General features: G+C 35.0%; 2 protein-coding genes across 2 annotated transcripts; one reads left to right on the forward strand and one right to left on the reverse strand.

The window, feature by feature from the left end:
• Positions 1 to 3401: 3401 nt before the first annotated feature.
• On the reverse strand, positions 3402 to 14773 carry LOC132546298 (neutrophil cytosol factor 2-like). The gene is made up of 6 exons (XM_060210021.1): positions 14587 to 14773; positions 10920 to 11002; positions 8484 to 8592; positions 6839 to 6976; positions 6297 to 6410; positions 3402 to 5108 (listed from the first exon to the last, which is right to left on the reverse strand). Exons 1-6 carry the CDS (start codon positions 14746 to 14748, stop codon positions 4509 to 4511), a joined length of 1206 nt encoding a protein of 401 aa, XP_060066004.1. The 5' UTR covers positions 14749 to 14773; the 3' UTR covers positions 3402 to 4508.
• Positions 14774 to 18207: 3434 nt separating this feature from the next.
• LOC132546317 (uncharacterized) lies at positions 18208 to 19684 on the forward strand. The gene is made up of 4 exons (XM_060210042.1): positions 18208 to 18256; positions 18505 to 18653; positions 19315 to 19482; positions 19614 to 19684. Exons 1-4 carry the CDS (start codon positions 18216 to 18218, stop codon positions 19682 to 19684), a joined length of 429 nt encoding a protein of 142 aa, XP_060066025.1. The 5' UTR covers positions 18208 to 18215.
• Positions 19685 to 21084: the final 1400 nt, after the last annotated feature.

Here is a 21084-nt window from a genome sequence, read left to right on the forward strand (position 1 = left end):
GTTAAGTATCAGCAACCCCTTGTAATCCTGCTAGATAAAATAAAAGTTTCTATAACCTTAACTTGTGAAGTTCCAGATATAAATTACTACACTGGATTAAAAAGCAACCTTTAAAACGTGTTATATTGGCGTCAACCCTTGTATTCATCCACTTCAAGACTTTATTGTGATTTGTGATATCAAAATATTTAAAAGCTGTTTGTCTTACCATAGGTAAATGAAAATTGTTGAAAAAATTCATGGTCAGTAACCCCCGGGTCCTGATGGTCAAATGAAGATCATGACCATAGGTCCATACTTTACAAAATCAGCAGAAATCTTCAGAATCTATTTCTGTACGGTCAGTGGAATGTTAGAGTATATAATTCATGGAATGTTAAGAGTATATCAATAACATAGAATTATGCATTTTCCTAAACCTTCTTGGTTAGGAGGAGGGAGACCAATTTTGGCACCAATTGTAGACATTGAATATCAATAAAATCTAAAGTGTTTATGGTTTCAAAATCAAATTTACATGAGGAAAAACTAAACGTTGATGATGTATTATGTACCTGTTTGTGAAAATGTGGTCTACAAGTAAACTTGTCTAAGTCTTAATGTTTTTGACTGGGTGGTCGGGAAACACTGTGGTGACCTATGGGGAAGAGGGTATGTTCCCCCCGTTGAACATAAGAAGGTATGAAGTCACCTGGATGGGTTTCCTCCCTTTGCAAGATTCCCACAAACTTCAATAGGGGCCATCATAAATGATGAAAATTATCTAATAAGACTGTTAGGCAACTGTTGTAATATATGAAAAGATTTTACTCTGTTATGGAAATTTGAACAAGTTGGTGAACCTACAGTATTCTTTAAAATGTTCTCATTGCAATTTTGGATGTGGTTATATACCATGTTAAGCAACCACTACCAGTCATAACTGCAGGAAAGTACTCATGTATATAATTTTTTGGCAAAGAGTTGTGTCCCTTGTCAGGATATCAGTCAACTGTATAGTGTGACTGGATTTGTCAGATCCCTATGATAATCAATATTGATTTTTACAACTTGCTTCAAGTTTGAAATGCTTAAATTTTAAACTGCTATCTGGGAATATCATTCTGAATAAAGCATCAAAAAGTGTGATCTATACACTAATGCTTCATGACTGAAAAATGTAATACAATCTCATTATCATTACAATGTACATTACTGGAACAATGTAATACAATCTCATTATCATTGCAATGTACATTAGTGGAACAATGTAATACATTCTCAATATCATTACAATGTACATTACTGGAACAATGTTATACATTCTCATTATCATTACAATGTACATTAGTGGAACAATGTAATACATTCTCAATATCATTACAATGTACATTACTGGAACAATGTTATACATTCTCAATATCATTACAATGTACATTACTGGAACAATGTAATACATTCTTAATATCATTACAATGTACATTACTGGAACAATGTAATACATTCTCGATTTCACTACAATGTACATTACTGGAACAATGTAATATATTCTCAATATCATTACAATGTAGATTACGGGAACAATGTAATACATTTTTAATATCATTACAATGTACATTACTGGAACAATGTAATACATTCTCAATTTCACTACAATGTACATTACTGGAACAATGTAATATATTCTCAATATCATTACAATGTAGATTACTGGAACAATGTATTACATTATCAATATCATTACAATGTACATTACTGGAACAATGTAATACATCATAAATATCACTACAATGTACATTACTAGTATAATGTAATACATTCTCGTTATCAGAAGTGATACAATATACATTTTATTGCTAAAGGCTGCTAGTGACACAAACAATATATTTTTTGTAGAATATCCTCACACCAAGATTTCTTTAGAATGTATTTTGCTACGAAATGTTCCCATGTGGGTTGTATAGCACCACAATATTACTTGCTATATAGAAGGATGAAATATTTCCCAAGAAGAATCATGTCACTGTACACTTCAGGGACAACACATGGTAACCAATGATCAAAATGTTTTAAAAATCTATTGAACATAACTCTGCACTATTGAACTAGAACACAAATATAAACTTCATGGAGAAAAAAATCACACAGTAATGAAAAGAATATTCTACTTGCTATTGCACTAGGCAGGTGTGACAAATCTTACTATTTTTCCAACCTTAGGAAGGAGTGACAAATTTCAGCACTTCTCCAACCCTGGGAAGGTGTGACAAAGTTTAGCACTTTTCCAACCTGGGCAATAGTGTCAAAGTTCACCACATTCAACCCTCGATGAGCGAGTCAAATTTGAGAACTTTTCAATGCTAATAAATGGGTTGCATAGACGATTAAAAGAGTGTAAAATTAAAATTTTGTACGTCTCAAATGTGATAACTAGGTAAAATAATGAAGAAATGTATATAAGAGTTCTACATATACCTACACATCTACATCTTAACATCTAACACAATCTTCACCACCACATGTCACTTTGGTATTGATACAAGTTTAATCAGCTCAGCGATTCATGTAATATCTTTATCAGAAGTATAATGGTAAGTACTATGGATTTAAGCAAAGACATATAAACACATAGACAATTATTATACATGTTGTATATAACACTACACATGTTGTATATATACCACTACACATGTTGTATATATAACACTACACATGTTGTATATATACCACTACACATGTTGTATATATACCACTACACATGTTGTATATATACCACTACACATGTTGTATATATACCACTACACATGTTGTACATATACTACTACACATGTTGTATATATACCACTACACATGTTGTATATATAACACTACACATGTTGTATATATACCACTATACATGTTGTATATATACCACTACACATGTTGTATATAACACTACACATGTTGTATATATACCACTACACATGTTGTACATATACCATTACACATGTTGTATATATACCACTACACATGTTGTATATAACACTAAACATGTTGTACATATACCACTACACATGTTGTATATGCCACTTCATTTACTATGTGTGTGTGAAGGGAATATGTTATGAAAATAGATCAAATCACATCTGTTTGTTCTTATGGTATAATATACATGAAGTTGTATGGACAAGCAGACCAATAAAAGGAAAAAACAATTGTGAGGTCATCAAAATTGATATAAAACATGTAATGCTGAAAATGTATAAACTTGTGCTATTGACAATACTCATGTTACATAATCTAGACATAAATTTGGTCATAATATGGTATACTACATATTTCTCTCTCTCTCTCTCTATATATATAGGCGTTATCACACTGTGATTAACACCTTACTATATGATGTGATAAAATGGAATATGATATTATGTGATAAAATGTTGTATGATGTGATATGATGTGATAAAGCTAATATGATACTTTATTATATAATATAATATGATGTTCTGTATGGCTACACTACAAATGATGGATGTAAAATTCAAACTTTAAATCAACATGGGTAGTGTCTATTATCTACATTTACATATCAAGGAAGTGAACACAGCTGTTGTTGATTACACTACACCACTGTAATCAGTTTGCTATCACACTTGAAGTTGAGGTCATACATATTCTTATCATAACAAGATGGAGTAATGACTGATAGTAGATTAAAGGTGTTTCCTAGTTTACAAATTTATGTGTCATATAATCCCTGCAAATAACCTTCAGGGGATTAAGACAATGTATAGAATGACTACATGAAAGTACATTACATGAAGGATTCACTGTCTACAGGTAAATTACCTTTTTAAAAGATGAAACCGACACAATTTTCAGATTTATTTAACATCAAACTAGACATTGTGATTGCCAGCAATCACTGGTATGTCTCTTAAACATGAAAGATTTCTAATTTATTATGCAAGTCTGGCATTTCAACCAATCATATGTCTCAATTTGTTCATGGTTGTTATGACAACAAAACTCCTCTAGTTGACTTCTTGATACACCTATGGACCAAATTTGTGTTGCTATGGACACCGTCTCAGGGGACATGAAATAGATACTGATTAGTTGCAGACCCACATCAATATCATTGAAATAATTATTATCAGGACTGGATGAGTATATACAGTTTGAGAATTTCTAATTTTAGAATCAGATCATATTTCTAGTAATTGTTCATTTGACCTTTCACCCCTCTGACCTGATGACCTAAATAAAATCAGAACCTATTACATAGAAAAAAAAAGCATGGCAGTCACTGTTGTTCTATTTTTAACAACATGTGACCTCCGACTTACAAACTTAAGCGGTTACATAGGGTATCTGAATTCACTCTGGGAGAAATTGCTGGTGCTGATATAGACATGATATCTTTAATGGGCCTTTACCGTGTACTGCTAATGTAAAAGTGAGATCTAACACAGCCCTTCTTCATGACACATGACAAAGACAATCCAATTTACAACAATAGCATTTTCTTATAACAATAGATATGTGCATCATCGAGGTTTTGGGTAGTCTTTTCTAGGAACTGGAGGAGGAATGTCAGACTCTATCACAATCCCAGGGGGAGGGGGGCGTGGGGGGCGAGGGGGTGGTGCGTTACCATTTCTATCACTGTTGTCCTTACTACTTGAAGCTTCTCCTTTCGTTTTCTTAAGATGGTCTGCTAAAGCTTTCTGTAATTGTGAATCCAATTCTCTAGGAATGTCATGGCTGTGTCTTCTGACTCTATCTTTTTCTACAAATAAAGAATTTTTCTGTTTGTTTGAAGATAGGTCTTCAACTGACTTAGAATCTTTGATATTTAATATAGGTGCTGCTCTGTTAGGAGGAGGTGGCAAATGTTTCGTGGTAAAAGGGGCTGCCATTGTTGCAGACTTTTTCTGTCCATCAACAGTTAAGTTGTATCCTTGTGATGCCTGGTGTGCTTTAGGTTCTATACTTCCTGGTAGTGTTTGAGCTTTTCTCTGTCTTTCAGGGGGAACATTCAGCTGGTTACCGTGCCTGGGAGGGAGATCCGGGGGCTGATTGTTCGACTGCCTGCTGGTGGGTTCAGGCGAACTCTCTCTGCTCTTCTGCTGGTAGTCAGACACCACCTGTAAAAAAACAAAGCTTGGCTTTGTAACTTGCTGGTGCTGTTTACAGTATGATATCTACCCACAAAGCTACATCATTTTGGTCATTTTAGTAGCATGTGTAGTAGGAATGTAGTGAGAAAATTGGTTTTCAGTCTACGACATCTATAAATATGTTTATATCAAAACTTATAATGAGGAATGACCTTTATTTCAAATTGCAAAATGAACTGAAAACATTAATTTCAGAGGAGCCCCATCAGTCCTGCATTGCTTGGGCCTTTATTTCTTACCTAGTATTCAATGATTTTCACAAAAACATTAACATTTGACAACACTGACATTTGGTTAATGGAAAGGAGTCATTTGAAAGTTTTCACAAGTTTGATCTTTGTGACTATAAATATGGGTTGTGTTTTAAAAAAAAAAAAAAAAAACATTGTTGGGATTCTAGCAAAATATCATGATACCAGAACTTTTACCTGGGACCTTGAATATGAGTTCAGGCCATTTTATTTAGAAACCTTGGCTTCAATCCAGAAACCTAACAGCCAAATATTAACATTTTGGCTGTTTGGTTATTGAGAAGAAGTTGCTTGTTTTTCTACAACAAATTTACCTCTGTAACCACAAATACAGGTCAAGGTAATTTCTATCTTTGTTTGCCTTCATTTCAGAGACTTACCATCTAATCAAGATTCTATGCATTTTGTTTATTGAGAAGAAACAACTCAAATGTTTTAACATTAATGACTCCTGTGACACTGTATATGCGTCAAGGTCACTTTTTCTTGCAAACTTTATTGGGCCTCATCTAAAAAATCTTCCAGTCAAATGTCATGAACCTAAGCGTTTTTTGGGTAATCAGACGTGTAGATTGAATTTTTGATAAATCTGGCTCCTGTGAACTTGAATATGAAGCAAGGCCATTTCTTTTCACAAAATTTGTCTGGCTTCATAAAAGGAGAATTCTAGCTAAACATCTTGATTCTTGTTTTTTTAGTTTTTGGGTAGAAGTTGTTTCGAGGGAAAGGCTGACACCAGATATATGGACAATTAACACTGCACCATGACATAAAACCACTTGGTCCTTCAGACCAGGTGAGATAATTAATGACATCAACAGGTAAATCTCAATAAAGACATGAAATCAAAGTAAAAATACAAAGGGAACAAATATAATTAATCTTTGATAAAAAACAGACATACCCTCGCCTTGCCAACATATTCTCTCTTCTTCAAATTGGCTATCAAACTTTTTGGAGGGTGAAAAATACAATGTTTTGGTATTGATATAGGTTCCAGAGCACCATGACTACTACTCTATAAAAAGAAACAAGAACTGAAATAATACATGATCTACCATGGTGACATTTAATATCCTTCAACAGTCATTACCTCTGATTCTAGATAGGCTGATTCCTCTCAAGTTGTTCACATGTTTTAACAAAAATTCATTATCCCAGTGAACTTGTGATTAAACATCTATATATCTGAACAGAGCTGAAGTTGACAAAAATACCTTAATATAAACATATTCATTATGTCACAGTAAAAGTTGAATGATTGATATCAACAAACATGTTGTTTATTACATTATTCAAAGACTTATCAAGTGACATACTCTTTCAACGTTCAGTTTCTACAAAAGTTTGAATCTTTACCACAGTACCATCAGACAGATACCTATCACCGATGTTATTATTTTGTGACATTTAAATTTAAATAAAACATGACCATACTGTATGTACCTTGAGTTTTTGGAGAGCACTAACACATGCTTTTTTCATTGAATCCTCCTCAGCTTCCTGACTGGCTGTAATTACGATTTCTAAAGCCTTTTCACTTTCACCTTTCCTCTGCCACACTGCTGCCTTAGTGATCGCTACCTGTGAATTCATGTATAACTTTGATGACAATAACATAAGAATGACTATATATGTAGATAATGTACAGGTGAAAATGTAGATCATGTAAGTATAACAGGTTAGATAATATTACATTGTACAACAACTTTCATTATGTACATATGTACATACCAAGGATATTTCAGAAGTACTGATATATATACTAATCCCGGCTAGAATGGTCTACAAGTACCGTACTAAGTGGATCTGTAAAAACCTATGTCTTCACCGACCCGCTACTCTATAGACTGACTAACGAAGGATCTTGCACTAGCATCAAGCAGCGGCTGACCTGCCCTAGCGCACCTTGGCATTTACAAGACAAGTTGCCTGAACAGAACTTGAGCATACTTGGAGGAGTATATTGCCAGGTAGACCCATTTCACCACAGTGTGACAGCCAGATTATACTGTCATTTGCTGGAAATATATATGTATGAGGTTGGAAAATGAGGCCCAATGGGCCTGAATCACTCACCTTTCCAGCTTATACAAAAAAAACCTGTCAATTTCTACTAACTTGAAAGCTTATTCCTCAAGCACAATTCTACACCATGATCAAGGACCTGTTGCATGTTAAATAGAAGAAATCTTAAGTTCTTAACAAATTTGAATCATGTGGCCTAAAAAGGGGTCATTTGAATAACTTAGTATCCCTTAATCATAGCATGCTACATGCTGAATATCAGCACCCTGGGCCTTCTGGTTATTGCAAAGAAGTTGTTTCACTCATGTGACCATGAAAGTCAGTCAATAATGTTTATTTTTTTGTTTTTTTTTTCTCTACATCCTATTAACAGCCAGGGTCATTTAAGGATATGCCAAGTTTGGGTGGTGGTGAAAAGCCAGAGTTCCCAGAGAAAACTACCGACCTGTGGTCAGTACCTGGTGACAGTCGCATATAGGCCTCAAACCCATGACCCAGAGATGGAGGGCTAGTGATAAAGACAGTGAGATGTCTTCACCATCTGGCCACTGCAGTCCTAATTGGTCAATCATTGCACAAACTTGTTACTCCTTCAACAAAAATGCCACAAGCCAATATCAGCACCTTGAGCATTTGGTTATTGAGAAAAAGTAGTTTAAAGGGAAAATTTGACCTAACAGGTGAACTAAAAACCAAATATTTTAAGTTACAAGACTGGTTAGAGGTCCTGGTTGGATCCATTACAGCAACAACTTTGCAAGGTTGACCACAGTCCAAATATGACCAATGCATAATTGCATATAAAGTCAAACCTTGTTATCTCAAACTTGGCAGGACCATGGGAAAACCAAGATATTTGAGTATTTGTTTTAAGAGTGTGAAAACCTTTTGTGTTAAGTTAAGCAGAGAAATGCTTTGAATTTAACATAGTCTTTGGGTAATATGAGTTCAAGTTAATGAGGTTCGACTATATATACAACTTAAAATGGCTAATTGTGTTCTAGGGTAACACATACACCTCTTGCTGACTAAAACTGTTTTCTAAAACCCCTTAGACACTTACCTCTGCAGAATGCAGCTTGAATGCCATTCCCAGCTGACTGTAGTCCAGTACTGGGCGACCATGCATTTTCTCCTCAGACGAGTTGAAGTCTTGTTGAGCACGATCATACCTGTGGCATTCAAAGGTAGAATTAAGACACGTGAACAAATTGTAGTAAACCAACGGTCCAGAAATCTTAACCGCAGTGCTCATTTTTCCTTTACTGCTAATAAATAAAGAATGGTCAATTCAGACAATGAATTCAGTGGAGAAATGTATATTTACATGTAGATATTATTCTAACTACCATATTTTGTATTGATACAGTATTAAAAAACTGAATGATTTTTTCATTTCATTTCCACAAATTTTACTGCTTAGATATAATCAAATGGATTTGATAATAGGCATTGGACATATAAATCTTCTCCATTGATGGTATATACATCATAAGTAATCATAGATTATTAATTAGAATATATTCATAATTATACGTCACCAATAGACTCAAGTTTCTACACATTCTTTCATTTCCATTTACTCATTCCTTTGACTCACTCACACTTTCAATTCTTTACATCAGTTCCCCTTGGGATACATTGTCATTAGAAGCTGTACAGGAAAGAATTAATCATTTCTTTTCTTTGGAACATAATTCACACTGCTAATGAAGAATATTAAGATAAAGCATTTGACCACAAGAAGCTACAGTCAAGTTACTGAAGAAAATTTCTCATTACACAAGGACTCCTGTATGTCTGTACAGAAAATTACCGCTACAAAGAAGGGTAAATAGTACTGTGAGCACAATATGCTCATCCCAAACCAACGGGGCATAAAAAATAAATCTGAGGTGGAGCTGCTATCATATAAGTTGACTAGATATTGTCAAACAACAGCATTAGGTTCACTAAGTTTCGTCCTTACTCAGTGCCGTAACAAGCCAGGAAGTCTGTCAGATATGTATATAGTATATGTAAGGTCACGTCAATGTGGAGCGATCATGATTTCTGCATGACTTACGAAATGAAATGACAACTTAACCTGATAATATTAGCTCTAAGGAATGTTTCACAGTAGCATAACAATAAATAACTTTAACAAAGGTTCAACCGACCGTGGAATAGACATCAGTCATAAATCTCTACATGTAAAACTACAGGAATGCAATCACCTATTTTGTTATAATAAATTATAAACTTCTGCAAAACCTTAGGAACGTATACCAGAAAATGTCAGTCACACCTGAACGCCTATCAATTTTTCTACTACTTTCACAGGTAAATGGCAAAAATTATAAACAATACATTTAAACATATTGCTGATTTTTCCATATGCTTATTCCTCACTTAAATCTTTGTTCCTAAATGTGAAGGTTTGAGCTAGAGCTCAGCTTCCAGCTTGATTACATTAGTAGTCTGTTGGTTTTGATATACAAATGGTTTTTGGTTTATTCTTCTAGAGTTACAAATTATCATAGCACCCTACAAATCTTCCATGCACTGTAATTACAAACATGTAATATGTAAAAATCCTCTGATGACTGTCTCTATCAGGTTGAAACAATTGAGGCAGCATCACAGATAAACCTCAAGCATCACATTTCTATCAATTAACTGGTGTCTTATCATTTCTATTATAATTTACTGTTTCTTTGTGTAGTAATGCAGCCCTCTATGGTATTAGGATGGACAAACTTACTGTTTCTTTGTGTAGTAATGCAGGCCCCTATGGTAGTAGGCTGTACAAACCTACTGTTTCTTTGTGAAGTAATGCAGCCCTCTATGGTAGTAGGCTGTACAAACTTACTGTTTCTTTGTGTAGTAATGCAGCCCTCTATGGTAGTAGGCTGTACAAACCTACTGTTTCTTTGTGTAGTAATGCAGCCCTCTATGGTATTAGGTTGTACAATCTTACTGTTTCTTTGTGTAGTAATGCAGCCATCTATGGTATTAGGTTGGACAATCTTACTGTTTCTTTGTGTAGTAATGCAGCCCTTTGTGGTATAAGGTTGTACAAACTTACTGTTTCTTTGTGTAGTAATGCAGTCCTCTATGGTAGTAGGCTGTACAAACCTACTGTTTCTTTGTGTAGTAATGCAGCCCTCTATGGTATTAGGTTGTACAATCTTACTATTTCTTTGTGCAGTAATGCAGCCCTCTGTGGTAGCATGATGTGCAAACTTACTGTTTCTTTGTGTAGTAATGCAGCCCTCTGTGGTATTAGGTTGTACAAACTTACTGTTTCTTTGTGTAGTAATGCAGCCCTCTATGGTATAAGGTTGTACAATCTTACTATTTCTTTGCGTAGTAATGCAGCCCTCTATGGTAGTAGGCTGTACAAACCTACTGTTTCTTTGTGTAGTAATGCAGTCCTCATTGGTAGTAGGCTGTACAAACTTACTGTTTCTTTGAGTAGTAATGCAGTCCTCAATGGTAGTAGGTTGTACAAACTTACTGTTTCTTTGCGTAGTAATGCAGCCCTCTATGGTAGTAGGCTATAGCCAGATGAGGATCTTTGGCAATGGCGTTTGTCAGATACTGAAATAGTGAAAAAATGAATCATTTTATACTTCAAGTTCAAAATTCCTCAAGGAATGTTCTATTTCTAAAGTTAAAACCTACTGTTTCTTTGTGTACTAATGCCCTCATTGGTAGTAGGCTGTACATGTTTACTGTTTCAAACAAATAAGAAATAACAAATTGATAAACTATTATATCTAGGCAAGTTATCAGCCCAGTATGTAGAGCCAAGTTATCAGACCAGTACCATTAACAGTGGAAAGTGTATTTCATTGTAAACCATTAACAGTGAAAAGTGTATTTCATTGTAAACCATTAACAGTGAAAACACATCATTGTAACATTAACAGTGAAAAGTGTATTTCATTGTGAACCATTACAGTGAACATGTTTATTGTAAACAAATAAGAAATAACAAATTGATAAACTATTATATCTAGGCAAGTTATCAAACCATTAACAGTGAGCCAAGTGTATTTCATTGTAAACCATTAACAGGGAAAAGTGTATTTCATTGTAAACCATTAACAGTGAAAAGTGTATTTCACTGTAAACCATTAACAGTGAAAAGTGTATTTCATTGTAAACCATTAACAGTGGAAAGTGTATTTCATTGTAAACCATTAACAGTGGAAAGTGTATTTCATTGTAAACCATTAACAGTGGAAAGTGTATTTCATTGTAAACCATTAACAGTGAAAAGTGTATTTCATTGTAAACCATTAACAGTGAAAAGTGTACTTCATTGTAAGCCATTAACAGTGAAAAGTGTATTTCATTGTGAACCATTTACAGTGAAAAGTGTACTTCATTGTAAACCATTAACAGGGAAAAGTGTATTTCATTGTAAACCATTAACAGTGAAAAGTGTATTTCATTGTAAACCATTAACAGTGAAAAGTGTATTTCATTGTAAACCATTAACAGTGAAAAGTGTATTTCATTGTAAACCATTAACAGTGAAAAATGTTTTTCATGGTAAACCATTAACAGTGAAAAGTGTATTTCATTGTAAACCATTAACAGTGAAAAGTGTAAACCATTAACAGTGAAAAGTGTATTTCATTGTAAACCATTAACAGCGAAAAGTGTACTTCATTGTAAACCATTAACAGTGAAAAGTGTATTTCATTGTAAACCATTAACAGTGCAAAGTGTATTTCATTGTAAACCAGTGAATAATATGTTCAGTCATGGTAAACTATAACAATAAAATTGCTCTATTCTAAGTGATGAACCATCTTACACAATGGACAATATATCAAATAGTAGCATTAACAGAAAATATTCTTTTTTAATCATATGGTAAACCATTAACATTGAATATGATAGTCTATTTCAAGGTTAACCATTTGCAGCGTATAATTTGTTTAATTAATAATTTGCAATAGTCAAAACTTGCTCCAATATTCTATAGCCATTACGAATTGTCATATGAGCATATATGAGCTATCAGTGTGTGATCATCTTAGTGTATGTACATGTTCAAAGTCACGTAAGACAGAGAAGATCTAATACAGGAAATGACAAGGCTGTACCCATGTAATGACTGATATCAGAAACAGGAATCACAAGTCACTGACTGGTGGAGTTTGTTAATACAATATATCCAAATTAGTATCTTACCAATCATGTCAAATACACTGTATATAAATAACTAGCTATAATTTACTTTGATTATTGACAACTCAGATATCAGAATGACTTGAATAAAATCCACACGTACATGATGTAGGTGACAAGGTGTACATGTAGGGCTAGATATAATTATCAGCGGTGATTATAATTCAACTTTATTTTGATATTTTACAACAATGAAACCAATCATCAGCTGACCAGTATATCATTTATTTTTGTTTAACAAGAAAGATGATTAGACTGGGATCTTCGATAAAAACTTATATCAATTGTAGCTGTAAAGTTAAATTAATCCTTTTTGAATTTGTTTTTCTTCACTGAAAAGAAGAGGCTCAATTGACCTGTTACATCTCATGGTGATTAAGTTCTGCTTTCCATGAATAAATTAATATCTTATTACAATGACATTCAGAGAGGGTTCAAATGAAATCTATCGAAACCAGCTTTGTAAACTACTAGGTAGTATGGTACCTTAATACTAAACATTCTTTTAGGACTTCTTCAATCATTGTAATGATATTTTTCCATTTTGGTTTATCAGAATAAATCATTTGAATATTTAACAAGTTTGACCACTGTGAAATTGAAAAATATAAGTCAAGGTCATTTCAGAGTTTAAGCAAAGTTTGTCTAGTTTTATCCTAGGAATCTACAATATTAGCTAAATATTTTTATTCTAGCTGTAAATCTTTTGGTTAAACTCAGAATTTTTTTTTATTTTAACAAAATTGAACCATGATGATCTTGGATTTGGGTCAAGATTATCTCTTGTAGAAAACTTTATTTCATTTCATCCTTGGAACCAACTTGTAAAATATTTTCACCAAATAATTTAACAAACTGATCACAGTGGCAGTGAAAATGGACCAATGCAAGGACAGACTGCCCAATGTCATTTCTATTTGCAATCTTTGCTGGGGTTCATTATAGGAACTGCACATCAATCCTAAAAACCCTAAAAAAAACATGGCTTTTCTAAAAACACTGTTTAAACAGATATTTCTAAAAGTTGACAAATTGTCTTTGATGTCATCCAACAAGGCTTATTTTCTTATGTTAATGTACCTTTTTTTTTTTTGTTTTTTTTTTGTTTTTCAAAAATTTTCACTCGAAATACAAAGGAAATTTAAATGCTGGGACAGGAAACAAGGTTCAGTGGTGGGTTATCTGGCATTAGCTTTTGTTTTTGTCCACTGAGCTGTGAAGTCAATCATGGACTGTAGTGTCAACTCAGCACGGACTGGCCTGACCAGTCATTTTGTCAAACTAGTATCATTAAAATATTATGTGTATCTACTAGAAAGCTAAAATTTTTATGACATTAATTAACAATTGTTTTCATCTTATTTCTGTCTGAAGTCAGAATATATAATATAGTTCTCTGTATTATATGGTGACCTTACTGAAATATAAGATAATATTCAAGTTCTTAACAAAAGATAAATAACTAAATGACTTAAACATGCATTTTGCATCAATAATGGTCTATTTTAAGATTTAAAGAAACACGGATATATACAAGTACATACAAAGTTGATTTTTTGTGGTAAAAATTGTCATCTACAAGTAGAAAATCATTCAGATGTCTACTAAATTGTACTAATCATTTTGAAAAGATTAATAATTATAAGAGTAAACAGGCTAGTTAACTTCAATTTATCTTCCCTTTTTAATACATTGAAATTATGTACTTCCCTATTGAATTGTACTGGACATACAGTCTGTATTCAAAATTCCTTGTCTAACAACGTACGTAGCTACAGGACACGGACCATTAAAAACGTGTACCTGGAAACGTACAGGTATACAGGAGTAATTTGTTTACATCGTGCCACCCAGCAGTCCTAAAAGTGTTAATAAACTGTGAACTTCGCTCATGTTTTGTCAACAACATCTAGTGTATACCTACAACAGACAGACAGAAATTCTATATATGACATAAACAATGTTATCATGTTTAATACCTTGATGGAGTCGTTCAACTTCGATACACGGGCAATGTTGAATAAAATCCGAGCACTCGGATCAGCTATAGACAGGAACGTGTCCCGCGCACCTTCAACGTTACCCTCCTCGAATGCCTGTGTACCTTCGAACCAAACACCTATGGTCTCTTTCAGAGCCATGTTTCTTGAGTTCGTGGTCCTGCTCAACTGGCTTCTAACCTTCCATATCTCAGCTATCTATTACGAAACAGACCGAGTGTATGGGGCGTTCCGCGATCATTTCCTACTTCATTCGATCAGCCTCGGGCACGTACCTACATACCTTATTGTTCCCCGCTCGAAACACAGGGACATGAGAATCTGCAAGAGTTCATTTTTATTTTGATGCCTGTGCTAAGATTCGAACTCGGGACTTCTGGCTTACCTTGCGGCAAGTTCATTGAGGCAAAAGTGATTGTATATGAGTTGAAATGACTTAATTGTTTTCAAAATTCGTTCTCAAATAAAAGCAAGGATGGAATCGTGATAAGAAGTTCGACATAATTTAAATAATGTTACCGAGTTTCACATTTACCGATTACCATTAGGTTCTAACAGTAACAATTTGTTGATTTTACTTAAGCGAACTTTCCATTTCTTGGTCCCCCATGCCTCCTCTATATCTTCAAGGATTCGTACCCATGGTACCGTACTCTTAAGCATGAGACACATCATTGTCTTACGATCTAATCATTGGTTGTACAAAAGACACACAAGTGAACAGCACCCTTTAATGATTTAGAGCTTGACACAGTAGTGCCAAACAATGAATTAAACTGCATCATGCAGCTGTTTCATCCTTCTAGGTCTCGCCAGTGTTGTTAAGGACATAGATTGACAAGCCTGTGAGGAGACCAAGGCAAACCAATGTATTCGAAAGAAAAGTAAACAATCTAGGCCCGGAAAGTAGAAATTAAGCTGGGGAAGTAAAAATATAGCTGGGAGAGTCAAAATCTAGCTGGAAAAAAATCTAGCTGGGAAAGTCAAAATCTGCCTAAGGAAGTCAAAATCTAGCTGGAAAAGTCAAAATCTAGCTGGGAAAGTAAAAATCAAGCTGGAAAAGTCAAAATCTAGCTGAGGAAGTCAAAATCTAGCTGGGAAAGTCAAAATCTCGCTTGGGAAGTCAAAATCTAGCTGGAAAAGTCAAAATCTCGCTGGGAAAGTCAAAATCTAGCTGGGAAAGTCAAAATCTCGCTTGGGAAGTCAAAATCTAGCTGGAAAAGTCAAAATCTAACTGGGGAAGTCAAAATCTCGCTTGGGAAGTCAAAATCTAGCTGGAAAAGTCAAAATCTAGCTGGGGAAGTCAAAATCTCGCTTGGGAAGTACAGCAGCCCCATAATTAAATAATTCATAATTTTCACATATTTACCATTTTAGAATAGCGTCAAGTGCATGCCAGTGTATATTCGTGAAATGATTTATTTTACATTGGGTTCTACGTCCTTGTCAATTGACACAAGCTCATGCTTAACACACATGGAATCGAGGAGACAGAGAATGAAGAAATAAGTGTTTAAATGATTTATCTCAGAGGACAAACTGAAAATTCAGAGCAGCATGCAAGATTCACCAAAGAATGGGATGTCGGTAGTGACATGGTTACTGACCATAACGTTATCATGTTATCGTTTTCTGTGGAAATGTACATCAACAAGATCCTATTAAGTACATGTCAAGTACGGATTTAGAGTCGGCGAACCGGTTATAATCAAGCACAGGATATTATTGTTTCCGTCACGATTGTGTGTATGTGGATATTATGTAGTCGCTTCCCTGTTGTTTCGTTATATGGACCGTTAGACCCATGAAATAAAAAAATCGATTTAACTCGATCTTGTCATCTTTTCATATTGTATGAAAAGAATGGCAATATAGCCGAAGAATTTAAGCTAATGAAGGAAATTACTAAGAAATGATTGGAATTCTGCATGTTCCAGTGATTGTTGTGTAGTAGGTAGGTATAAAACACGTTATGGTCATATTTCTATGTTCTTCTCTGCTGAATTGGGATACCGTGTCAAGTAATTTTATGTTTTGTTACATAAAACCACACTTTTGTGATTTCTACAGTATTCGAAACATGCCAGTTCCAACACCAACTTCCAAAACCAATTCGTAGAAAACACATTAAAACAAACAAACAAACACTTCCCTCTCACCGTTCGGTATTATCTATATTAGTTCCCGGATGTTATTTTCAAACTACCATTTATTCACCCTACTATATATATATATATATATATATATATATATAATGTTAAATACGATGTTGTTATATACAGTTGTAAAGTCTAACATGTTTTGTCACACTTGCACTGCGTGGCATATGGTATCGGAATCGGAACATTTGACCTCTTGCCATTCTTATCTGTAGTCACTACACTTCCTTTAGTGCCGCTCATTTCGTCCATATCTGCCAACTCTCAAGGTTTGTACTTAACTTTCAATTTTAGTAATTTATACTTCTGAATTTTTCCCCCTTATTCTAACATTTTTCCTGTAATCCGCGTCGACTTCCATGGTACAAATCTATTCTATAGGTTTCTGTTTGAGATCGGATGGTTTCTATTTTACAGATATCTAAATGTAAAACTCTTATCAGTCCCCAACTGGCGCTATCGTAGAGCAACAGGTGCGCATCCCATCAGCCATCTGTACAAAGAAATTCGACATTTTGCAATGCCGACAATAATGTTAAAATTGCTCCTTGTCCGTTCGTCCACACCATCCCTATGCACCCAAGATGTTTACACTGTCCCCTCATCCTAACTTCTTCGGGGATGGCAAAAATTTGCGTTGCCCCTTGTCCTAATTGTTCCAATAACTCGTATCGTTTAGATTGCTTACTTCGGTTTTCGGCCTTTCCTCTGCCATGGGTTTTTGGTGTCTACTCTCCCTCAGTCTAACATCTCCGTATATACTGCAACTCGTCCTAATGTCCTAATCTCCATGTACTCATGTTAGGTCTTCTAACCCGAAGGTTCCAGACGGCATATAGCCATGTCTGAACATATTTTGTTTTCAGGTTAGTCTGAAATTCAATATGGTCACCACGACATGAAATACACATTTTAAATTTCTTCTCAAGTTCTACTGGTGTCATTGGGTTGAAAATTAGTGGTAGGGATGTTAAGGAAAGGAAGCCGACTTAATCTTGTCAAAAGTTCAAAATGCCATCAAAGGCGGCCATTTTGTAATGTGATTGCGCAATCATGGTTTCCCTGAACTCCACGTATTTTGAACTTTCTCTGTATTTCCACTAATTGAATTCAACTGTAACATGTTACAAAACACGTTTCAAACTTCTGTTTATGTTCCAATGTTGCTTCTTAACTGAAAATTAATAAGAATGCTAGAGAAAAGGGGTCGATGAAGTGTTGTTCTTTTTTTGCTCAACGGAGCTGAAATGTAACGGGAATCGATAGAAAAACTGCACTGAAGACTGTTTTCTGCCTGTAGTGCTGATATATTCCGAACTGTTAAATGATTTGATAATCATATAATATTGTCATTAGTAAAATTAATCATGTCCGATAATTAATAGACAAAAATCTGACAACTGATTTGTAATCTCTCCTGCTCCCGTTTATTTCCAGTTTCAGAAAGAGATGCAGTTCCTAACACTCATTCTTGGGTTGTGCCTTGTCACGTGAGTATGCATCTACTGGCATATCAAGAGAACATCATTTGAAGACACATACCCATAATTAGCGATAGGTCATAATTTTAAATGGCGTAGAGAGCAGATTATAAAATATTAGGTTTCATTATGAACTAGACATGGAATATTATGTTAACGTGGCTTATAGTCGGTTTACTGTTATATACGTTTTAACTCCCTTGGCTGGGTTTTAGAACACAAGTTATCTCCCCTGCCGGGGTTATCTTTCCAAACAGAGGTGCACTAGCTGCTCATAGTCACGGAGCCACTCTGCCCCATGACAGTCCAGAGGCTCGGCAGCTTTTCCTAATGGCTGATATAGATCACGACTACATGCTCTCAACATCAGAACTGCACAGCGTCTTTCTCGAATTCGACATGAACAGTGAGTCTTTTTAAAGACATAATATCAATTGTGTTGTTTGAAGGTGTGACAGGCAAACCCCGATACAAGACTTCGAAAATATAATTGAGCACATCTAGATGGCAGAAATCTCAACCCACGGTCCATCTGATTTCGATGTAGAAGGGGGATATCGATAAAATTGGAAATTTAGAAAGAAAAATATATAGCGGACTTATTGAATTCATTTGAAAATTATATAATGTTTTTTTCGCTCCTTCATGACTGGGTTAGGGGGCTATCTATTTTAGAAATCCAAAAGTTTCATTCTCGTATACCATTCCCATGTAGGTCATGTCAGAATTGAAAACTGTCTTGCACTCTCTTGTTGATGAAAAATTCCTCGGGATGTAAACGCTCAGTACATATATTTGTTATCTTCCACATAAATTGCTTGTGAAATTAAGATTGCCAAGATATGAGTTACTATTAGAAGTTATGAGATGTACCAATATTGTCTTCAACAATAGATATCAGTCTTACATATCCGGAAGCAATTAAAATGACAAAATTCAAAGTCAGACTGATTGCATTCCGAGAACTTGATACTGGATACTGTCAGACTGATGTTGTAAGCGATTTGTTCAAACATATCAATGATACCAAGACAAAGCATTAAACTTATCAACTGTTTTATTTGTAGACGACACTCTTGTGACCGCCGACGAGTTCCTGACAGATTGGATGGCCCGGAAGTTGGGCGACTCAATAGAAGCCGTGGTACTGTTCCATCACCTTGATGTGGACCGGGATGGCGTCATCCACGAAGACACTGATCTACCCTGGATCATTCATTTCTTCGACCGCGATCGTGAGTCTTAAGGCTAAAGCAGCTATGTGATTTGATGTATTATACTGGTCACGGAAGTGTTTTATCGGCGATTGTGCAGTAATCTGACAACGTGTATTTTAATGTTTTATTTGTCTTCATTTCTGTTACAGATAGCGGTACAATCTCACAAGCCGAGTTTGTGGTCCAATGGATCAAAATCATGATGACTACTCCTTCATAAAGAACCACAAGAAATACACGTTAAAGTAATGTGAAATAAAGCTATCGTCTCTGAGTCACACTTGTTTGTTTTACTGAAGGCGTGGGTGCATGTTTTGCAAAGAAGGCGTAGGCGAATGTTAGACAGAAGGCGTGGGTGCATGTTTTGCAAAGAAGGCGTAGGCGAATGTTAGACAGAAGGCGTGGGTGAATGTTTTGCAAAGAAGGCGTAGGCGAATGTTAGACAGAAGGCGTGGTTGAATGTTATATACGGAAGGCATGGTTGAATGTTTCATACTGAAAGCGTAAGCAAATGTTTTATACAGAATGCGTGTGTGAATGTTTTATACAGAAGGCGTTGGTGAATGTTTTATACAGAAGGCATGGTTGAATGTTATATACAGAAGGCATGTTTTGCAAAGAAGTCGTAGGCGAATGTCAGACAGAAGGCGTGTTTGAATGTTTTGTACAGAAGGCGTAGGTGAATGTTTTGTACAGAAGGCGTAGGCGAATGTTTTATACAGAATGCGTGTGTGAATGTTTTTATACAGAAGGCGTAGGTGAATGTTTTATACAGAAGACGTAGGCGAGTGTGATGGCAGTTAAGATGTTTTCAAAAGTTGTCAGATATCTAAGGAAAACGAACGAATAAAGCGCCAGTCTCACCCTTTTAGCATTGGTGTTAGATGTTTTATACGTGGGCGAAAAAATCTTTAGCGAATGTTTCCCTTCTCTTAGTAGCATTGTATCTACATGCGAAACTCTACAAATGGTTTCTTTAAGAGAGAAAAGGAAAGAAAAAGGATATAATCATTGACTCCAGAAGTAATCATAAAAAAAACTAACTGTAATCTCACTTTTAACAAAATATTCTGATACATATGCGGACAAATATTGATATAATCATCGTCAGCAAGTGGCTGTTGCCGTATTACGTGATGTTGGTGGTGTAAATGAAAATAATCTTTTACTATTTAACACAAACACACGAAATTAGAAACTAAAAAAAAATAAAATAAAAAGTGGGTCCGAATTTCTAGAAAAGTTTACCTGAAAGCAGAAAGGTTTTTAAGGTACATTACGCTAGGACTGAGAGTAAGATTACTTGGTAGAGTTTGGTTTTTAACCTAGCGTAGGTTAACAAGGAGCTTACAAAGTAAATTGCCACAGACATTCACCACCGATACATTCAATGACCTAAAATCACTTTCCCGGAAATCCTTGTATTGATGCAGATTCGGCTGAGACTATGACAGCTAAGAAATTGGAAATTTCCCACGGAAGTCATCCATAATAATCAATAAAATCTTGGAATTTCAAAAGAATCAGTGCAAGGTGGGTTCTAAGAAATCTGAGGCTGCGGTACATACAGGAAATAATTGATTGTTACTATCTATTGTAATTACGGTTTTATCAGTGACG

The sequence above is a fragment of the Ylistrum balloti genome, unplaced genomic scaffold (genome assembly GCF_031769215.1).
Source record: "Ylistrum balloti isolate Yb309-2 unplaced genomic scaffold, AGI_CSIRO_Ybal_v1 Utg369882, whole genome shotgun sequence".
NCBI lineage: Eukaryota > Metazoa > Mollusca > Bivalvia > Pectinida > Pectinidae > Ylistrum > Ylistrum balloti.

Coding starts and splice junctions, on each gene's coding strand:
- LOC132546298 (XM_060210021.1), bottom strand. CDS start 14,748: ATGGCTCTGAAAGAGACCATAGGTGTTTGGTTCGAAGGTACACAGGCA. Junction 8,593..10,919: donor CATTACTACGCAAAGAAACA/GTAAGTTTGTAC, acceptor TGAATGCCACAG/GTATGATCGTGCTCAACAAG. Junction 6,977..8,483: donor TCAAGCTGCATTCTGCAGAG/GTAAGTGTCTAA, acceptor ATGAATTCACAG/GTAGCGATCACTAAGGCAGC.
- LOC132546317 (XM_060210042.1), top strand. CDS start 18,216: ATGCAGTTCCTAACACTCATTCTTGGGTTGTGCCTTGTCAC. Junction 18,654..19,314: donor TCTCGAATTCGACATGAACA/GTGAGTCTTTTT, acceptor TTTTATTTGTAG/ACGACACTCTTGTGACCGCC. Junction 19,483..19,613: donor TCATTTCTTCGACCGCGATC/GTGAGTCTTAAG, acceptor TTTCTGTTACAG/ATAGCGGTACAATCTCACAA.